This window comes from Panthera tigris, chromosome B1 (assembly GCF_018350195.1).
Source record: "Panthera tigris isolate Pti1 chromosome B1, P.tigris_Pti1_mat1.1, whole genome shotgun sequence".
NCBI classification, from domain to species: Eukaryota; Metazoa; Chordata; class Mammalia; order Carnivora; family Felidae; genus Panthera; species Panthera tigris.
In genome coordinates, this window is record NC_056663.1 from 112,802,518 (window position 1) to 112,824,044 (window position 21,527).

At 40.2% G+C, this 21,527-nt stretch overlaps 1 protein-coding gene across 2 annotated transcripts in view; it reads left to right on the top strand.

Moving 5' to 3' along the window:
- The first annotated feature begins 4,772 nt into the window (after positions 1 to 4,772).
- PLA2G12A (phospholipase A2 group XIIA) overlaps positions 4,773 to 21,527 on the top strand; it is a 35,313-nt gene continuing 18,558 nt past the window's right edge. The window contains exons 1-4 of one of the 2 annotated variants that reach the window (XM_007098273.2): positions 4,773 to 5,144; positions 14,802 to 14,878; positions 16,037 to 16,202; positions 18,287 to 18,718. In XM_007098273.2, coding sequence (XP_007098335.1) covers positions 4,934 to 5,144; positions 14,802 to 14,878; positions 16,037 to 16,202; positions 18,287 to 18,405 — 573 coding nt within the window. In that variant the 5' untranslated portion in view covers positions 4,773 to 4,933 and the 3' untranslated portion in view covers positions 18,406 to 18,718. Of the gene's footprint in view, positions 5,145 to 14,801; positions 14,879 to 16,036; positions 16,203 to 18,286; positions 18,719 to 21,527 lie in introns of those variants that run through there. The other variant, XM_007098269.3, reaches the window with a different exon arrangement.

Genomic DNA, 21,527 nt, shown 5'->3' on the forward strand with positions numbered 1-21,527 from the left:
AGACCCACTGTTAATTCAACCTCAATGGGGAAAAATTGAGAGCTTTCCCCCTAAGGTCAGGAACATGACAAAGAAGTCCACTCTCCCTACTGTTACTCAACATATCCTCAGCAATCAGACAACATAAAGAAATAAAAGGCATCCAAATCAGCCAGTAGGAAGTCAAACTTTCACTCTTCATGGACAACATGATATTCTGTATGGAAAACCTAAAAGATTCCACCAAAAAACCTGCTAGAACTGATTCATGAATTCAGCAAAGTTGCAGGATATAAAATCAATGCACAGAAATTGGTTGTATTTCTATACACCAATAATGAAGCAGCAGAAAGGAAAATCAAGGACTCGATCCTATTACAATTGCACTAAAACCCATAAAATACCTAGGAATAAACCTAACTACCAAGGTGAAAAACCTATACACTGAAAACTATAGAAAGCTTATGAAAGAAATTGAAGATGACACCAAAACAATGGGAAAATATTCCATGCTCATGGATTGGAAGAACAAACATTGTTAAAATGTCAACACTACCCAAAACAATCTACATATTCAATGCAATCCTATCAAAATAACACCAGCATTCTTCACAGAGCTAGAACAAACAATCCTAAAATTTATATGGAACCAGAAAAGACCCCAAATAGCCAAAGCAATGCTGAAAAACAAGAAAGAAAAAAAAAAAACAAAGCTGGAAGCATCACAATCCCAGACTTCAAGATCTATTACAAAGCTGTAATCATCAAGACAGTAATAGTAGTGGCACAAAAACAGACACTCAGATCAATGGAACAGAATAGAGAACCTAGAAATGGACCCACAAATATATGGCTTTGACAAAGCAGGAAAGAATATCCAATGGAATAAAGACAGTCTCTTCAGCAAATGGTGCTGGGAAAACTGGACAGCAACATTGCAGAAAAATGAACCTGGACCACTTTCTTACACCATACACAAAAATAAACTCAAAATGGTTTTTGAGTTGAAAAGAGCTTTGAGTTGAAAGAGCTAAGCATAAGACAGGAAGCCATCAAAATTCTCGAGGAGAAAGCAGGCAGAAACTTCTTTAATCTTGGCCACAGCAACTTCCTACTCAACACGTCTCCAGAGGCAAGGGAAACAAAAGCAAAAATGAGCTATTGAGACCTCATCAAGATACTTCTGTAGGGTGAAAGAAACAATCAGCAAAACTAAAAGGCAACTGACAGAATGGGAGAAGATATTTGCAAATGACATACCAGATAAAGGGTTAATATCAAAAATCTACAAAGAATTTACCAAACTCAACACCCCCCCCCAAAAACAAATAATGCAGTGAAGAAATGGGCAAAAGACATGAATAGACACCTTTCCAAAGAAGCCATCCAGATGGCTAACAGACACATGAAAAATGCTCAACATCACTCATCATTAGAGAAATACAAATCAAAACCACGATGAGATACCACCTCACACCAGTCAGAGTAACTAAAAAATTAACAACTCAGGCAACAGATGCTGGCAAGGATGCAAAGAAAGAGGAACCCTTTTGCATTGCTGGTGAGAATGCAAACTGGTGCAGCCACTCTGGAAAATAGTATGGAGGTTCTTCAAAAAATTATAAATAGAACTACTGTATGACCCACCAATTGCACTACTAGTTATTTATCCAAAGGATACAGGTGTGCTATTTCAAAGGGGCACATGCACCCCAATGTTTATAGGAGTGCTTCAACAACAGCCAAAATATGGAAAGAGCCCAAATGTCCATCAACTGATGAATGGATAAAGATGTGGTACACACACACACACACACACACACACACACACACACACACACACACACACAATGGAGTATTACTCGGCAGTCAAAAAGAATGAAATCTTGTCATTTGCAACAACGTGGATGCAACTGGAGGGTCTCATGCTAAGTGAAATAAATCAGACAGAGAAACACAAATATCATATGACTTCACTCATATGTGGAATTGAAGATACAAAACGAACGGAAGGGAAGGGAAAAAATAACATAAAAACAGGGAAGGGGCAAAACAGAAGAGACTTTTTTTTATTTTTTTATTTTTTAAATTTACATCCAAATTAGTTATCATATAGTGAAACAATGATTTCAAGAGTAGATTCCTTCATGCCCCTTACCCACTTAGCCTACCCCCCTCCCACAACCCCTCCAGTAACCCTCTGTTCTCCATATTTATGAGTCTCTTCTGTTTTGTCCCCCTCCCTGTTTTTACATTATTTTTGTTTCCCTTCCCTTATGTTCATCTGTTTTGTCTCTTAAAGTCCTCATATGAGTGAAGTCATATGATTTTTGTCTTTCTCTGACTAATTTCGCTTAGCATAATACCCTCTAGTTCCACCCATGTAGTTGCAAATGGCAAGATTCCATTCTTTTTGATTGCTGAGTAATACTGCATTGTATATATATGCACATCTTCTTTATCCATTCATCCATTGATGGAAATTTGGGCTCTTTCCATACTTTAGCTATTGTAGATAGTGTGGCTATAAACATTGAGGTGCATGTGTCCCTTCGAAATAGCATACCTATATCCCTTGGATAAATGCCTAGTAGTGCAATTGCTGGGTCATAGGGTAGTTCTATTTTTAGTTTTTTGAGGAACCTCCATACTGTTTTTCCAGAGTGGCTGCACCAGCTTGCATTCCCAAGACTTTTTTTTTTTTTTACTGTTTATTTTTGAGAGAGACAGAGACAGAATGCAAGTGGGTTAGGGGCAGAGAGAGAGGGACACACAGAATCTGAAACAGGCTCCAGGCTCCAAACTGTCAGCACAGAGCCCGACGCAGGGATCAAACTCACGAGCTGTGAGATCATGACCTGAGCCGAAGTTGGACGGTCAACCAACTGAGCCACCCAGGCGCCCCAAAACACAAGAGACTTTTAAATATAGAGAACAAACTGAGGGTTGCTGGAGGGATGGGCTAAGTGGGCAAAGGACATTAAGGAGGACACTTGTTGGGATGAGAACTGGGTGTTATATGTAGGGAATGAATCACTGGATTCTATTCCTGAAGTCATTATTGCACAATATGCTAACTTGGATATAAATCTAAAAAAAAAGAAAAGAAAGAAAGAGATCAGATGAGATCACCAAGGAGTAAATGAATAGAGAAAAGAAAAAAGGAAAGCCTTTGGAGGTTCTGTTACTAAGGGTTGGAATCAGGTTATTGCATTCTCTCTTTGCTTGTGGAAGATATACTCACATATGGGAGAGTTTCTCTGAAGACTTCAAAGAACCAAACCCGGTTTAAGGGTTTGGGAGGTGGAACTAGGTGGGACTCCAGAGATAGTCTAATTCAACACCCACACTAGAGATGAGAAAACCAATGCTCCAGAAAGCTTAAAAAAAAAAAAATTATATGCTCCCTTTTCTGAATGTTTTGGTATATTCCGTACAAAAATGAAGAAACAAAAATCTTTGGCATCTCATGAGGTAAAAATAGTTCCTGGTTTGACTGGATACTTCACAGACTTCTCTGTACCTTGATTCCATCCCTAGGCACCTGTCTCCCATCCTCCATTGTGGTGAGTTGATCATAGCCCAGGGACACCTGGCTGAGGGTGGCAGGCTGGGGTTGAGCTACATCCGTCTGTTTTCTGTGGAGAGAGACAGCTTTTTCTAACTTACCCAAAGTCTGCATCCTTGTAAAGCGGTGTTCTGAATGTGAGAGATTGTGTATGTGAAGTGCATGGCAGAGTAAGTTCTCAATAAAGAAGGATATGATTCTTAACGAACTCTAAAGTGCACATTTATTATACTTATGAAGCTTGTGACAAACACAAAACGCCAAGCTAGAATTTATTGGGAATTTTAATAAGAAAATACACACCTAATACTTGCAATATTGCCCTTGATCTTACTGTGAAATTCTTGATAACTTCTGGGATACTAAGATGATCAGATATTTATAGCTTTGGCAACCACTGCAATTGTTATTTAAGGATTCTGCATAGCGCAGGGAAAGATACTGAGAAACGTCACGGTAGTTATCAAGTTAGAAAATATGTTGAGTAGGAAAACCATGTTTAAAAGTTTTTTGTTTTTTTAACTGTATCCAAGTATAGAGCACTGTTTCTTCCTTACCAAGAAAGAAAACACTTTTTATTGTCCAACTATTTTCTTCTTCCAGAATTTCTAAAGGAGCTTCTAGCTCATGCTTGCCAGTCAGGCAGCACCTCCGCCTAGTGCCGACCTGTGGCTCACGCTCTCCCAGCCGCAGCCACCGTGGGTCTAGAAGACAGGGCGAGAACGCGAGGAGGTAGTTCTGGATTCGGTTCCACCTCTCAGGCAGAATCGCGATTTCAAACAGAAAACTCAGCTGTACCCCTCGCCTCTGTAAGGGGCCACGGGAACTCATTTCTTCTACGGTGAACACACCGAAAAGATGTCCCACGAGACGTGTTGGGGAGGGAACTGCTGGGCTGAACCTGTCCTGGCTGCACCCTACAACCACCCGGGAGGGGGCTTTAAAAAAAACCCGACGGTCACAGCCACTCGGTACGGATTTAGTCAGCCTCCTTGGGGGATGGTGCCCGACACCGGTATTGAGTTAATACTACACCCTCAGGCAATACTAACCGGAGCCCGGGCGGAGGCGCAAAGTGGGAATTACTACGGCGCGGTGGACACCACAGCAGCCCCGCACTCGCGCTTTCTCCAGCCTCTGACGCACCACGCCCTGGCGCAGGCGCACAGTAGGGACCGCGGGACTAGGTCAGCGCGTGCGCAGTGTCTCGCGTCTTGGCGACGGCACCGCCTCCCCGCGGGAGCTCAGTAAAGGCGGGGAGGGCCCGCCTCCCAGTTCGGAAGGAGGCGTGGGCATGTAGCCTGCTGGGGACTTAGCAGCTGGGGGCTGGCGCCGCTTCCAAGGCGCCCCGTGGGCTCCGTGGGGGCACGGCCCGGCGCAGCGCTGATGGCCCTGCTCCCGCGGCCCGCGCTCGCTCTCCTGCTACTCCTCTTCCTGCCCGCACCTCTCAGGTGCCAGGAGCAGGCCCAGACCACCGACTGGAGGGCCACCCTGAAGACCATCCGGAACGGCGTTCACAAGATAGACACGTACCTGAACGCCGCCTTGGACCTCCTGGGAGGCGAGGACGGGCTCTGCCAGTATAAGTGCAATGACGGTGAGAGGGAGCCCAGGCCCTGCGAGGCCCTCAATTTCAGGGTGTTGCGGGGACGGAGGCAGTGGAAGTGGGAGATGCAAGGGCACACCTTGACGTTGTCCTCTAGCCGTGGAAAATCTTAATCACTGCTAGAATCTTCCCGTTCTTGTGATTGAGCAATCAGGTTAGAAGTTCGCACCACAATTGTTAGGATGTAAGAGGTCACCTGAGGGTATACTCTCCGTTCTGTTTTCATTGTTTTTCCATTACTACCTTTTCTTTCTTATTTTTTTCTTTTGCTATTGCCCAAAGTTGCCTAAGAACTTTGTGACGTACTCGTCATGGAAATGGAGTGGAACCGACTGATTTTAGCTCTGTATTTTAGCGCTGTTAGTCAGCTGAACATGCAGAATATACCGAGAATTTTAATCATGACGTTGTAACTTTCTCAGTAATTGGTTTTAATTTCTTTTTTTTTTTCTGCAGAGCTACAGAAAATAAATTACGACCTTTGTACAGACATTTTAGTGTGCTCTGTTGAGAAAGAGTTGTGATAACTCTTGGAGAAATTGTCTATCACGACTTGGTAGGAATTTTCTTTCCTTGGTTATCAGTGGCGCCTCTTCCAATTAGTAATGATTAATACTAATATCATTGTTTTGGTTTGCTTTTTCGTATTTTTTAACTTTAATTTTGTTTGAATCTGAGAACTTGTTTGGGGCATTTTGGTTAAAATAAACTCTATCTCAGCAGAGATCTTTTCAAGCACTTGCTTTTTTTGAATGTTTAAATATTGTAGCAGTTCAGATAAGATAGTAGGGCTTCTCTTTGGAAATTCAAAATGTCAAGATTTTGTTAGGGAGCTCATATTTCAAATAAGAGATGAAGTCTAGGCCTAGTTCATTTAATGCTTGGCAGCTCAAAGTAATGGGGAACTCAGTGACTAATGGTAAAACCAGTTTGGATGTAGGTGAATTTAAAATAAATCTCTTTAATGTAAAATTGTGATGCCACCTGCTGCCTGTAATTCTCAAAATAATTTCCAGTTTTATGTTAATGGAATTAAAGAATGAGCCATATCTTGTATGCTACGAGGTGCAAAATGTTTTCTTCCAAAATTTACGCCTAAATATCACCAGTTTGCAGTCAGGAAGGATGTTTTTGTCATTTTAGAGCTTATTGGGAGGAGTAAGTGAATTATATGAAGATTAAATGGTTGCCTTTCCTGAGTCAGTATCATAATTTTACTTAGTCATGATACAAATACTTGAGTGCCTGTTAGTTCTCAAGTGTTCTACCAATTGGAGATTCAGCAATAGAGAATACACAGAATTCATCATGCAGCTTACATTCTGGTGGGGAGAGGCAGTCAGTAAACTAAACAACAAGTAAAAAAAGCCAAATATGTAGGATATGTAGGTCTGAAGTAGAACAGTGTTTAGAGAACAATAGTAAAAACAGCAGTGGCTGTGTTGGTAAGCAGTTTACTCATTTAAATAGGTTGTTCAGGGAAGGTCTCACTGATAAGATAATATTTGAGAAGAAATCTGAAAATGGTGAAGGTGACGTCACTGTGATTATCTGGAGAAGGAACCCTGTAGGCAGAGAGAAGGGCAGGTGTAAAGGACCTGCGGAGAAAGGCTAGTCAAGGATGACTCGGAAGGTTTTGGCCTGAACCAAGGGAAGGATGTAGTTGCCATTTACTGAGATAGGAAAAGCTTGGAAGGAGCAGTCTTCATTTACTTGTTAGGAATCAAGGATTCTAGAGTTTATTTACATTTAAAATATCTCTGCATTTGATTGGATACTATTCCTGTTATAAAGATGACTTTAATCTTTCGTATTACTTAACCCTTTTTATCTTCAACAAGCCCCACTAAATTTACCATGTGGAGTTTTGAGCAAGATCTCCGGCACAAAAAAAAGAAACCACAAATGAACTTGAGAATTGAGGAAATGACATTATTCAGTGAACGTCCTTTTGTGTCTTAGTAAAATGCTGTCTGCTTATAGGACTGTGGTTCCAAGTCACCATGTTGATAATTCCAACATAATGAAAATTGTTCTTTAATTGCTGTTACCTGAGAAGTCTTCCTAGAACACTGTTTCAACCTCTCCTGTATTTGGGAATGCAGGTGACCAAATCAGAACCAAACAGAAACAGACAAATCCCAAAGCTAGGGGAGCATGGTGATTCAGGGGTGCTTAATAGTTGCGGTAAAGAGCTTTAAAAAAAAAAAAAGACTTAGTAGTAGGGAGAGGGTGGTCAGATTAAAGGACACAGACTTGTTGCATTCAGTTTTCTTTGTTTTATCAAAAGGATTGGCGTTATGGAGACTTGCTCCCTTCTGGCCATCCTCCCTAGTGTGGGAACAAGGCTTTATTGAGATTGAAGTAAAGTTATTTGGGAGAACAAATTAGAGAGTTGCTATTTGTTTTTTAATTTTTTTCTCCCTGACAGAAAAGATTTGAGGAAGAAAACTTTCTGATTTCTTCTGAAAAATATAAAACAAAATTGGCTTGTAAAATGTTTTAGAATTACAAATAAGTAAATTTATTCAGTGATTTATGTTTTAACAGGATCCCTTTGACTGTTGTGCAAAGGATAAAAAGGGTCCAGGAAGGTGGCAAGCAAGAATGGAGGCAGGGTGACAAGTGCAGGAATTCAGACAAAAGACGATGGTGGTTTTGTACAGGTTTGTAGCAATAAAGATAGTGAGAAGTGGTTGGATTTTTGGATACATTTTAAAGGAAGAGCCGAAAGGATTTGCTGATGGCTCAGAAGGAAGGTGTGAATAGAATAAAAAATGAATCCAAAGTTTTTGGCCTGGATAACTGGAAGGATGGGGTTACCATTAACTGTAATAGGGCAGACGTGGAAAAAGTTTTTAGGTCATTAGGAAAAATAATAATATATATGTGTACTTCTGAGGATGATTCAGTAGAGAGTGAAAACACTGATAACGGGAGAGAGGAAGGAGACCTATTCGTATCATGTCCTTAGGTAAGTGACAGGAGTGGGTTCCAATATATAAATAGATTGGCCAAGAGCACAGAGGACATTTTTCTCTTAATAGGAACAAAGGTAGACGATATGGGCGCAGATGATGATTAGGTGGATAGATGGCCAGGTTCTCTTTTGATTGCCTCGGTTTTTCTCCGTGAGGTAGGAATCAAGATCATCATAGCTGAGAGAGAAGATGGGAATAGAAGTGTTGGAGATTTGAGGAAAATAGGAGAGTGAATGGACTAGAAAAATAAAGTAGCACAAGGACCTTCTGCAGATTAGTAATCACGAATTAAAATCTCAAGTGTTTGGGAAAACAGGTTTGAATTTCTACGCTGCGTTTCCTATAGAGCGCAGTGGTGAGATCGTTGACCCAACAGCCTTCCCTTTCTTTCTTTTTTTTTTAAATTAATTAATTATTTTTTAATTTACATCCAAGTTATCATATAGTGCAACAGTGATTTCAGGAGTAGATTCCTTAATGCCCCATATCCAATTAGCCCATCCCCCTTCCCACAACCACTCCAGCAACCCTCTGTTTGTTCTCTATATTTAAGAGTCTCTTTTTTTTTTAATATGTTTACATTTATTTATTTTTGAGAGACAGAGTGAGACAAAGTGAGGAGGGGGAGGAGCAGAGAGAGAGGGAGACACAGGATCGGAAGCAGGCTGCGGGCTCTTAGCTGTCAGCACAGAGCCCGATGCGGGGCTCGAACCCACAGACCATGAGATAATGACCTGAGCCGAAGTCAGACGTTCAACTGACTGAGCCACCCAGGCACCCCATATATTTAACAGTCTCTTATGTTTTGTCTCCCTCCCTGTTTTTATAATTTATATTTTTTATAATAATTTTTTAAATTATTTTTTATAATTTTTATAATTATTTTTGCTTCCCTTCCCTTATGTTCATCTGTTTGGTATCTTAAATTCATCATATGAATGAAGTCATATGATATTTGTCTTTCTCTGACTAATTTCACTTAGCATAATACCCTCCAGTTCCATCCACGTAGTTGCAGATGGCAGGATTTCATTCTTTTTGATTGTCAAGTAATATTACATTGTGTGTATGTGTGTATATATATATACATATATATACACACATACACACACATACACCAGATCTTAATTTATCCATTCATCCGTCGATGGACATTTGGGCTCTTTCCATACTCTGGCTATTGTTGATATCACTACTATAAACATTGGGGTGCATCTGCCCCTTCAGAACAGCACACCCTTGGATAAATACCTGGTAGTGCAATTGCTGGGTCATACAGTAGTTCTATTTTTAATTTTTTGAGGAATCTCCACACTGTTTTTCCAGAGTGACTGCACCAGTTTGCATTCCCACCAGCAGTGAAAAGAGATCCTCTTTCTCCACATCCTCACCAGCATCTGTTATTGCTTGAGTTGTTAATTTTAGCCGTTCTGACTGGTGTGAGGTGGTACCTCATGGTGGTTTTGATTTGTATTTCCCTGATGATGAATGATGTTGAGCATTTCTTTCATGTGTCTGTTAACCATCTGGATGTCTTCTTTGGAGAAGTTTCTATTCATGTCTTATGCCTATTTCTTCATGGATTATATGTTTTTTTGCGTTGTTGAATTTGATGAATTCTTTATAGATTGTGGATACTGACCCTTTATCTGATACGTCATTTGCAAATATCTTCTCCCATTCTGTCAGTTGCCTTTTAGTTTTGCTGATTGTTTCTTTCACCCTGCAGAAATATCTTGATGAGGTCCCAAATAGTTCATTTTTGCTCTGGAGACGTGTTGAGTAAGAAATTGCTGCGGCCAACGTCAAAGAAGTTTTTGCCTGCTTTCTCCTCGAGGATTTTGATGGCTCCCTGTCTTACGTTTAGGTCTTTCATCCATTTTGAGTTTATTTTTGTGTATGGCGTAAGAAAGTGGTCCAGGTTCCTTCTGCCTGTCACTGTCCAGTTTTCCCAGCACCACTTGCTGAAGAGACTGTCTTTATTCCGTTGGATATTCTTTCCTGCTTTGTCAAAGATTAGTTGGCCATACATTTGTGGGTCCATTTCTGGGTTCTCTATTCTGTTCCATTGATTTGTGTGTCTGTTTTTGTGCCAATACCATAATGATTACAGCTTTGTAATAGATCTTGAAGTCTGGGATTGTGATGCCTCTAGCTTTGGTTTTTGTTTTTGTTTTCCAGCATTGCTTTGGCTATTTGGGGCCTTTTATGGTTCCATATAAATTTTAGGATTGTTTGTTCTAGCTCTATGAAGAAAGCTCGTGTTATTTTGATAGGGATTGCAACAGCCTTCCCTTTATGACAAGTCATCTGCTTCAGTGGCTTTCAGGAAGTTGGAAGGAAATTGGTCTATTCGGAAGTATTTACATCAAGTTTTTAAAAAATATGTAGAAAAGATCTATCATAACCTCAGTCCAGGCAAATCTTTAGATTTTTTCTGTCCACACAGATGATAAAACAAAGCATCAAGAGAGAAACATTTCTGGGGCACTTGGGTGGCTTAGTTGGTTAAGCATCTGATTCTAGATTTCAGCTCAGGTCATGATCTCATGGCTCATGAGTTCAAGCCCCGTGTGGGGCTCTGTGCTGGCAGTGCAGAGCCTGCTTGGATTTTCTCTCTCCTTCTCTACCCCTCCTCTGCTTGCTCTCTCTCTCTCTCTCTCTCTCTCTCTCTCAAAACTAATAAACTTAAAAAAAAAAATGAGCAGGGAGCTTGATATGGGGCTTGATCTCATGACCCGGAGATTATGACCTGAACTATGAGGTGGACACTTAACTGACTGAGCCACCCAGGTGCCCCTGAACAGTTGGTTGTTAAAACCCCTGACAGAGAGCATCATGATGAAGCTTCAAGGAAATAGAATGGCTTCCCCAAGAATGTGATGCTGAGCTAGCCTCCATCCACTCAGTGAAAAGAGTTCTCATGTGGTGGGACAAAGAAAACCATAGATCAAATGGCTAGTTTCTCATGATACTCTCATGAGAAATGTAGGTTGGAGAAAACTTGATTTAGATGAAGTCACAACTGGTTGAGTAGTCTACCCAAAAGGTTGGGTTAATGACTTCATGGCTGCTTATAGAGAGGACTTATCTATGACAGGGTGTAGCAGACCTCTGCCCTGGTTAATATCTGTGTCTCATATCTGTGAATATCTGGGAGCAGCAACACTGGGTAGACAGCTCTAAATTTAAAATGTGTTGAACAGGGGCACCTGGGTGGCTCAATCGGTTAAGTGTCCCACTCTTGGTTTCAGCTCAGGACATGATCTCATGGTTTGTGAGTTTAAGCCCCACATTGGGCTCTGTGCTGACAGTGCAGGGCCTGCTTGGGATTCCCTCTCTCTCCCGCTCTCTTTGTCTCTCTCAAAAAATAAAATAAAAATAAACTTTAAAAAAATGTGAACAGTCCTGAAAAATGATCTAACAAGAGATTCACGATCTAATACTTAGACTCAAAATTTAAACTGTAGAAGTGCTAAGTGTCTAGCAGGAGATATTAAAAAGTTCATTTTAGAAAGAACTGGTTGTTTTTTCCTACTGTCTGATGTATCTTACAACTGAGACACAGCTAAAATATATGCTAACTATCTTAGGCTGTATTAATACATCATCATACCTAGTAGTGTTTAGTTTGAGATGGCACATTTTAAAGACATGTGACAAACTAGAAGTGATCAGTCTTTGGAGGTTGATTAACGGTCACCAAACTAAAAGGAGACTGAAGGATAAGCAGCAGTACCAGTTTATTTATAAGGATAATTAGAACTGCCATGGGGATTTGCCTTCAAGTCATCTCATTGATTGATTGATTGATTCATTCATTCATTCATCAACAAATATTTATTGAGAACCTAACCATATAGTAGGCACTGTTCTAGGCTTTGGAGGTACAAAACAAAACTCTTGCCCTAAAAGGAGTTAATATTTTAGTATGGGGAGGGACAGATAATAAGTAGATTAATGATATAGTATGTTTAAAGGATATGCGTGCTACAAATGGTATGGTCACAGAAGGCCTTGCTGAGAAAGTGAAGGAATAACTGTAGATACGAGGAGAAAGAGCGTCCTCATAGAACAGCAGGGTCAATGGCATGAAGGCCGGAGTAGACCTGGAGTGTGTGTGGAACCACAGAGAGGTCAGAGGTGATGGAATGAAGTGTGGAAGAAAGGGAGAGGAGAGAGAATAGTAAGGAGATGAGGTCAGAGAAGTCAGGGTGTGTGTGTAGCCGACTATACAGAATTTATAGGCATTGAAAGGATTTTAGCTTTTATTCTGAATAAGATGAGAACCCCTTGGAGGGGTTTGAGCAGAGGAAAGACTTGATCTAACATTTTAATAGGATCACTCAGGTTCAGTGTTGAGAATAGACTATAGTTGGAGATGGGGTGGGGTGGGGAGAGCCAAGTAGGGAGACATTAGGAGGTTATGGCAGTAATCCATGGTGGCTTAAAGCAGGATGGTAGCAGTGGAGGTGGTAAGGAGTGATCAGATTCTGAATATATTTTTTTAATGTTTTTATTTATTTTTGAGACAGAGACAGAGTATGAGCAGGGGAGGGGCAGAGAGAGGGGGAGACACAGAATCTGAAGTGGGCTCCAGGAGCTGAGCTGTCAGCACAGAGCCCGACACGGGGCTTGAACTCACAGAGTGTGAGATCATGGCCTGAGCTGAAGTCAGACGCTTAACCGACTGAGCCACCCAGGCGCCCCAGATTCTCAATATTTTGAAGGTAGAGTCAAACAGGACATGCTGTTGGCATGGATGTGGGACATAAGAAAATGAGAGAGTCAGAAATGGCTAAGGTTTTTTTCCTGAGCACCAGGAAGGTTGGAGTCTTCTACTTGACAAGAGGGAACTGTGGATGGAGCAGGTTTGGGGATGAATGTCAGGAAGTACATTTTGAGTTTGAGGTGCCCATTAAGACTTCCGAGTGGTTAGTATATCCTCCCTCTGTGGGCCCTTTCAGGGGATAGCCAAATCATTAATAGTTTTCTTAAGAATGAAAGACTAAAAGTAGGAGTTGAAGGATCACAGTGACTCGTCCCTGATAGCATGAGGTGTGTTCCTTCATTTTCCAAGGGCCCAGAAGCAACCATCCTTCTTGGACAGTGCTGGAGAAACAAGACCAACTTCTGTCATTGGCCTCCTGGTTCCTCAATCGGTCATAACCGTTCTTTTTGTACATACTGTTCTTCAGACTGAGTGGAGCAGGCTAAGCTAAAGCTTTATATCTTCATGAGCTTATACTCTCTTCAGGCTCTACTTCTTTGTCACCTCAGTCGAGCTTGTGAGTCTTAGCAACTCAAACCACTTTTAGATCCTTACTTTGAGGGAGTTATTTATTTTGATGGCTGATTACTGGAAGGGTTGCTTTTTTCCCCCTCCCTTTACTTTTGGAGGGTAAACTTATCTTTATTTAAGTCTTCTAGTAATAAATATTAGTTGAATGAAAGTTGGTGGATACTTTGTGTCTCTTAAGTAAGCAGTTATGGGGAAGTGTTTGGAATAACTGGGGATGTTTTGCTTTTAGAATTAAAGATAAATGGTAGTCCCAAATGTTGGAAGGATTATGATGTAAGATAAACAATCGGCTTGTTTCGTGTTTCCCAGGTGGTAGAGGATTGTTTATAGGTAGAATTTACAGGAAACAGGAAAGAATTTAACAGTTAGTGCTATTCCACAATGGGATAGGCTGTTTCTTGACACTGTAGGAGGATTGTGAGAAACCTTCAAGAGAAAGTTAGGTGATTGTTGGGTATATTGGAATCATTTCTATATTACATGCGAGATATTTCTGATATATTTTGCAGCATTTAAGATTGCTGTGATAAAGTCATCTTTTTCCTTGTTACTGATCCATTGTGCTGTTAGGGAGAATATAAATGTAGTAATATGGTTCACCAAGCAGTCTTTATTCCTGATCTTTGTCCTTAGCTGGAAAAGGGGTATATTTGTGAAATGGTTGGCTGGAGTGCAGGCTAGAATGTGTGGTCCTGTAATGTCTTATGATGGCATTAAGGTAATTAAATGTTCATTGGATGACCTCATCTTCCTCAGCTTCAAGCTCTGTGAGTAAACTAGTTAGTTAATGGTTATTGAGGTTTGTGTGCAGTGGGGTATTAACTGAAGTTTGGGAGTGTACCGTTCTTGCCCTATAAAGTTTTAACCAAAAAATGTAAGTGTTAGAATATACAGGGAAACAGGGTGGATTTATCTGTCATATATATGGGCCCAATCTGGCAAGTAACCTCTGAAATTTCCTGAAGTCCACAGTAAGCTTTTGTATGGTTAGGCTTAGAATAAAGACAGTCACTTATGGCAGTATCTAAATATTAAATATTTCCAGGGCACCTGGGTGGCTCAGTTGGTTAAGTGTCCAGCTTTGGCTTAGGTCATGATCATGAGTTCGTGAGTTTGTGAGTTTGAGCCCCACGTCAGGCTCTGCGCCAACAGCTCAGAGCTTGGAGCCTGCTTTGGATTCTGTGCCTCCCTCTCTCTCTGCCCCTCCCCTGCTTGCACTCTGTCTCTCAAAAAAATGAGTAAACATTGAAAAAAAATTTAAATGTTAAATATTTCCAAGGCTAGCATAGCACATCATAGACCTTTTTGCGTATGTATTTTCTATCATATTTGAAAATTAATTATGATACCATTTCTATTTTATAGGATCTAAGCCTTTCCCACGTTATGGGTATAAACCCTCCCCGCCGAATGGATGTGGCTCTCCACTGTTTGGTGTTCACGTAAATATTATTATTTTCTTATTTGATAAGTTTTATGATTGGTAGGCTATGCAAGTACTCTTAATAACGCAAGACTGTCAGTGTGTTCTCAGGTTCACAAATAATTTTGCTTATTGTAATGGTAATTAGATTTATTATATTCTTTTATAGCTAAAACATTTAATAAGTTCTGATAAAACTAAATGGACTAAAATACATGTTTTATTTTTTAATCTTGTAGATGTTAATTCTGTTGAAATGATATTTCCTTGTGTCACACACATAGTTTAAAAGTTTAGAGTATAGAAGGAGCGCCTGGGTGGTGCAGTCAGTTGGGCACCCGACTTCAGCTCAGGTCATGATCTCATGGTTCTTGAGCCCGAGCCCCATGTCGGGCTATGTGCTGACAGCTCAGAGCCTGGAGCCTGCTTTGGATTCTGTGTCTCCCTCTCTCTCTGCCCCTCCCTCACTCACACTCTGTCCCTCTGTCTCTCAAAAATAAAGATTAAAAAAACTAAAGTTTGGAGTATAGAAGGAATGCTTCTTAGGATGAAAAAGTATAAATAAAGCCTATTTATACTCTATTAAAACTAGGTGAAGTGGGATAGCTTTTGTGGGAAAACATGACTGATTCCTAGACACAAGATTTTTGCACGTAGTTATTTAAATCAGTTAAAGACAAGTTACAGATTCGAAGGAACAGTATCTTTAGGGAGTGGATTAACACTCAAAGATTGAACCATGATAACATAAAATATGAGTCGTAGGAGCTTAAAAGTTTTCAGTGATATTTTATATAAAGAACATTTTATAGGGGGAGAGGTACAAAATACTTTGGAATATCCCTAAATCAATCTTAGGTCTTGGCTTGACCTTTCTGTTTTTAAAACTTTGTTTGGTGTTTTGGACAACTGGAAGTTACGTTTGTTATCAGCAGATAACTGTGAATATTGCAAAATAGGAAGTTTGAGGCATGGCTGAGAGGGAGAGAACACGGGTGGGTGCGGGTGAGTAATAGGGAGATGTAGAAATAACATGGAAAATATTTGTAGACGGAAATGGATTTTGGAAATTATGCAGCAGTCATTGTCCTTGATTTCTAAGTCTATTTGAGTGCAGTGCTTCGGCAGAGGAGTTTTGAATTTCATCAACAATAATCCATCCAAATGCCTCTTTCAGCTCAATATTGGCATCCCTTCCCTGACAAAGTGCTGCAACCAGCACGACAGGTGCTACGAGACCTGTGGCAAAAGCAAGAATGACTGTGATGAGGAATTCCAGTATTGCCTCTCTAAGATCTGCCGGAACGTGCAGAAGACACTCGGGCTGGCTCAGCATGTTCAGGGTAAGGATGTGTGTTACCTTATCTATCGTGACACAGCCCCTTCAGTTTTTTGGGATAAGGAGTCATTGGTTTTGTCATCTCAAATGAGTTATAGTCGTGGAAGCAAAAAGTGTTAAGAAACCTTAGGAGTGGGGTGTACGAGGCAGAGAAGAATTCATCCAAGGTCTGTGTCCAGTAGTATATCTGTAATTCTCTAGAGCCTAAAGTTTGAAACCCTGGATCCAGTGATTTTAAGAGTATAACACATTGTATTTGGAGTGGGAAGTTCTAGAAGATTTGAGCCTTAACTCTGTCCCTTCATATGTATCTCTGTTAGGAGGGTCCCCAAAACCAACCCCAGGTTTGCTAGGAGGACTGACAAGATTCAGCATATAGTCGTACTCACAGTGAAGGGACACAAAGCAAAACCAACAAAGAGTAAAGGTGCTTCAGTGTTCTCATTTATAAAATAACATGAATACCCACCTCACAGAGTCATCATAAGTATAAAATGAAATATCAGTGGAAATACAAGTCACTGTACAAATACTAGAAGTTACAAAATCTCTTCACTGTCCAGCCGAATTATTTACCATACGTTGAAATCAGAAGAGAAGGGGCAGGACAGGAAACTAACTTTTAAGAAGCACTTTTCATAAGATACCATGCTAGATCTCTTAGATAGATTTTCCTCAATGTCCACAAAACCCAAACAAGTAGGTAGTGTTATACCCATTTTTCAAGGAAGGAAACAGGTTCGGAAAGAAGTAACTTGTCCCAAGTTGCATACTTCCAATTCTAAACTTGCGTTCTGGCTGCTACAGTATTCCCCAGGCAGTGTCCTGTTGTAGGTCTGATTCTGAATTCCTAGTAATAACTGTCAAGAAAGAAATCTCTGCTCCAGGTGCAGCTTGAACTTCCAGCCTCTGAATGCCCTTGCATGCTTTCGGCTAAGGTAACCTAGTTGTATGGCTGAAGCATGCATGGATGTATTTCCTGTCTTCTGATCTAAGGACCTACGAGTGTGGCCAAATGATGCAGCCAATTTCCCTGCAATGCCCTATTTAATAATTATAGCCTTGACACTTCTGTGGTAGTTGTGTTCCTTAATGACATAGCCTTTTGGAGAACTTTGAGAATGTCAAGATTTTGCAATGAATAGTTTCTTCCTTAACATGAGTGTTTGAAATTGGAAGATTGGACAATTAAAAGCCACTCTGTGCTATGTCTCTATAAGTGGAGTGTGTTGAGATAATCTAACCTGGCTGCTCTAGGCCTCTGAGAATAAGAAAAGTAAGTCTACTTTTTTTTTTTAACTTTATTTATTTATTTTGAGAGAGAGTGAGCTCATGAGAGGATCAGAGAGAGAGGGAGAGACAGAGAATCCCAAGCAGGCTCTGCCCTGTTAGGCTCCAACACAGGGCTCAAATTCATGAGCGGTGAGATCATGACCTGAGCCGAAATTAAGAGTCGGATGCTTAACCGACTGAGCCACCCAAGCACCCCATATTACCTTTTTTTTTTCCCTAAAAAAAATTTTAAACTCTTCCAGAGGAAAAACATTTTTGATTCCTATGTTTCCCTTCCCAAGCCAAATTTGGATAATGAGAAAGAGAGAGAGAAAGACTGGGGTCCATTTACCTTAAGCATCTTAAATGATGTATGATCAGTTCTTAGAAGTCATTGGCCATAATTAAATGTTTTGAGGTTTCTTTGTTTTTAACCTTTATTTCTTCTACACCTAAAAATCTTTTATTGAAATGCAAACTTGAGTGTTCCAAGGCATCTTTAATCGTGGTATTTTTCAGATAAAAGGAAAATTAACAGTGATGAACTAATCAGTACCATTCAGAGAGACTTGTTTGCCGAGTACGTAAAAAACTGAACATTTGTGAGCAAACAAAGCAGATACATGCTAAAGGTGCTGACCCCGACAGTCTGTATGTAGGTGCTCTGGCTGGCGAGGGTGAGGGTGAGGGTGACATAACATATGTTAAGTGCCCACCAAGGGTGTGCTTGACATCATGCCGTAACGTGTAATGTATGTGAGGAGAGAGCAGTGCTTTGTGGTTGCCTTGTGGTCACGGTGCTTTCTTACTTCACAGCGTGTGAAACAGCAGTGGAGCTCTTGTTTGATAGTGTTATACATTTAGGCTGCAAACCATACCTGGACAGCCAACGAGCCGCATGTAGGTGCCGCTATGAAGAAAAAAGTGATCTTTAAAGAAGATGCTGACAGGCGGTGACAGCAGAAGGGGACAGAAGAATCTAACCTTTGACAAAGAAATAACGTTTTACAGCATAAAGCTGCCTTACTTTTGTGAAAGGATTATTTTAAGATTTATTTTGACATTCAAACTAAAGCAAAAAGTGGGGGAGGTGATCTTCCTGGACATTGCTGCCTTAGTGTGCCAAGTTGTCTTGACCGATCTCAGAAAAAGGTGTGTGTTAAGGGGAGAATATTTTAAAAGAAGCAGTCTGTAACTCAGTTTTCATAACTGTGTTTACCAAAACAATGAAGTCACATGTAAAATGGATTACAATGTGTGTTTAGCATTATCTTATTTGAAAATACGGGGGAATCTTCACTTAGAAATATATGTTTATTACAAAATTTTAACTATACATTTTATGCTTGGAAGGATCTGACTTTATTTTTCTCTATTTTAATTAACACATGATATGCTGTTTTCTTGTAGCCCATTGAGCATATGAATAAGTCTCACTTCTATTATTTTATTTTAATATAATTTATTGTCAAATTGGCTAACATACAGTGTGTAAAGTGTGCTCTTGGTTTTTGGGGTAGATTCATCACTTAACATACAATACCCAGTGCTCATCCCAAGTGCCCTCCTCAATGCCCATCACTCTTTCCCCCTCTCCCCCACCTCCCCCATCCACCCTCAGTTTGTTCTCTGTATTTAAGAGTCTCTTATGGTTTGCCTCCCTCCCTCTCTGTCGGTAACTATTTTTCCCCTCTTCCCTTCCCCCATGGTCTTCTGTTAAGTTTCTCAAGATCCACATATGAGAAGTCTCACTTCTATTAATGACAAGACTGGTTACAAGGACAAGGTTTCCATGTCTCTTTTTCTTGTAAAATTGGTGGCCTCTTGGGGAGCAAAACCAGGATAACTAAGTATTATGTAATGTGCCTAGAAGGTGACATAAACAAAATTCAGATGCCCAGCCACTCCCATTTTATGAACTATTCATATGAGAAATACCATATTTTGCTATAACCTTTGGCTAAATTGAAGAAAACACGAATTTAATGAGACAAATGAAAACGTGCTTCACATACACATTAGAGCATTATATGCTGCCCTGCTTTGGTGTTTATTCCTTAGCACTTGGTCCTCATAGTAGATTCAAGTGTATTTTTAAGACGGTAACCTTTTCCTAATAGCAGTCTTATTACTAAACATTGTTTTTGAAAAAAATTTTTTAAGTCTTTAACTGTGGAGTCAAAACAGATGGTAAAGCAAGATACAAAGAGCTATCTTTTGTAGATTTCTTATTTACATTGAAAATTATTAGCAGATGTTTAAAAGCAAATCCCAGACCCTTAACTACCTCTGAAAATGTCTGTGTGTGTTGAAAGCTTTCTACCCTTTGGAAAGCCCAGCTGTATTCCTCTATGCCTCTTTGCTTACCACCGGCTGTTGACTCTCCCTAGCCTACGATCCCAAGCCATATATAACTTTTGGGTAACCTATGGTCAGAGTTATTAAGATGAACTGCTTGGAATGTCAGAGAAGGCAGCTCCAGGAGAAGTGGTTCTTTTTAAGTCATTACAGGCAGAAGTGGGCAGAAAGAAAAGTATGTTCTAGAGAAAGGGCCACATTCCTAACTTTGGATATATATCATCGCTGGGAACCTGGTAACTTCCCAAACCGAGCTGGTGGAGCTATTCTGCTAAGAGATGTGTTCTCTGTGAGACAGGGCAAGTGTATCCCTTGTGACTAATGGAGAAAACTGGGGTCTAACTTAAATGTTTGGAACCCTTAATTGATACTTTCCAGACTTTTTAAAAAGCAGCAATTTTATAAGCTCTCTATCAATATTTACTATTGAAATACTTGACCAGGTAACTTTTAAACTTATAATAAATTGATGGGTTTTCTTGGCAGCATTGGTTTCTCAAGAGGACAGACTCAGAATTCTATAAAATATTTAATTCATGGTCATAAATTATACACAAAGATCAGTAGAAACTATTTTTACATGTTAAGATTTTGATCTCGGAATAATTTTAAGATTTACAGAAAAGTTGCTAAAATAATCTAGACTTGCTCTGTACTCCTTACCCCTAACATTTTATATAACCATGAAACATTTGTTAAGAAATCAACTCTAGACTTCATTTGGATTGCATTGGTTTTTCCACTAATGTCATTTTTATTTTCCATGATCCAATCTAAGATACCACATTGCATTTAGTCATCATGTCTGATAAACCTCTGGTCTGTGACGGTTCCCTCAGGCTTGTTTTTCATAATCTTGACGGTTTTGAGGAGTACTGGTCAGTATTTTGCAGAATGCCCCTCAATTTGAGCTTGTCTGATGTTTCCCTCATAATTGCACTGGGGTTATGGATATTTAGGAAGAAAACCACAAAGGTGAAGAAGGGTTCTTCTCATCAAATCATATCAGTAATTGAATGTTATCAACTTGATGGTATGTTAACTCTGGACACTTCTTATTTTTTTCTTTCCATACTTCTGTTCTTTGGAAGTCAGCCCCCAGGTCAGTCTGTGGTGAGTCTATGATGAGCGGGCAAGATTCTGTTCCACCTTCTGGAAGGGGGAGTATCTTTATGTGGTACTTGGAATTTTTCAGTATTTTGCAGAATGCCCCTCAATTTGAGCTTGTCTGATGTTTCCCTCATAATTGCACTGGGGTTATGGATATTTAGGAAGAAAACCACAAAGGTGAAGAAGGGTTCTTCTCATCAAATCATATCAGTAATTGAATGTTATCAACTTGATGGTATGTTAACTCTGGACACTTCTTATTTTTTTCTTTCCATACTTCTGTTCTTTGGAAGTCAGCCCCCAGGTCAGTCTGTGGTGAGTCTATGATGAGCGGGCAAGATTCTGTTCCACCTTCTGGAAGGGGGAGTATCTTTATGTGGTACTTGGAATTTTTCTGTAAGAAAAATTTGTCCCCTCCCACCTCAATTATTATTTTTTTTTTACATTTATTTATTTTTGAGGGAGAGAGAGACAGAGCATGAGCAGGGAAGGGGCAGAGAGAGAAGGAGACACAGAATCCGAAGCAGCCTCCAGGCTCTGAGCAAGCGGTCAGCACAGAGCCTGACACAGGGCTCAAACCCACAAACTG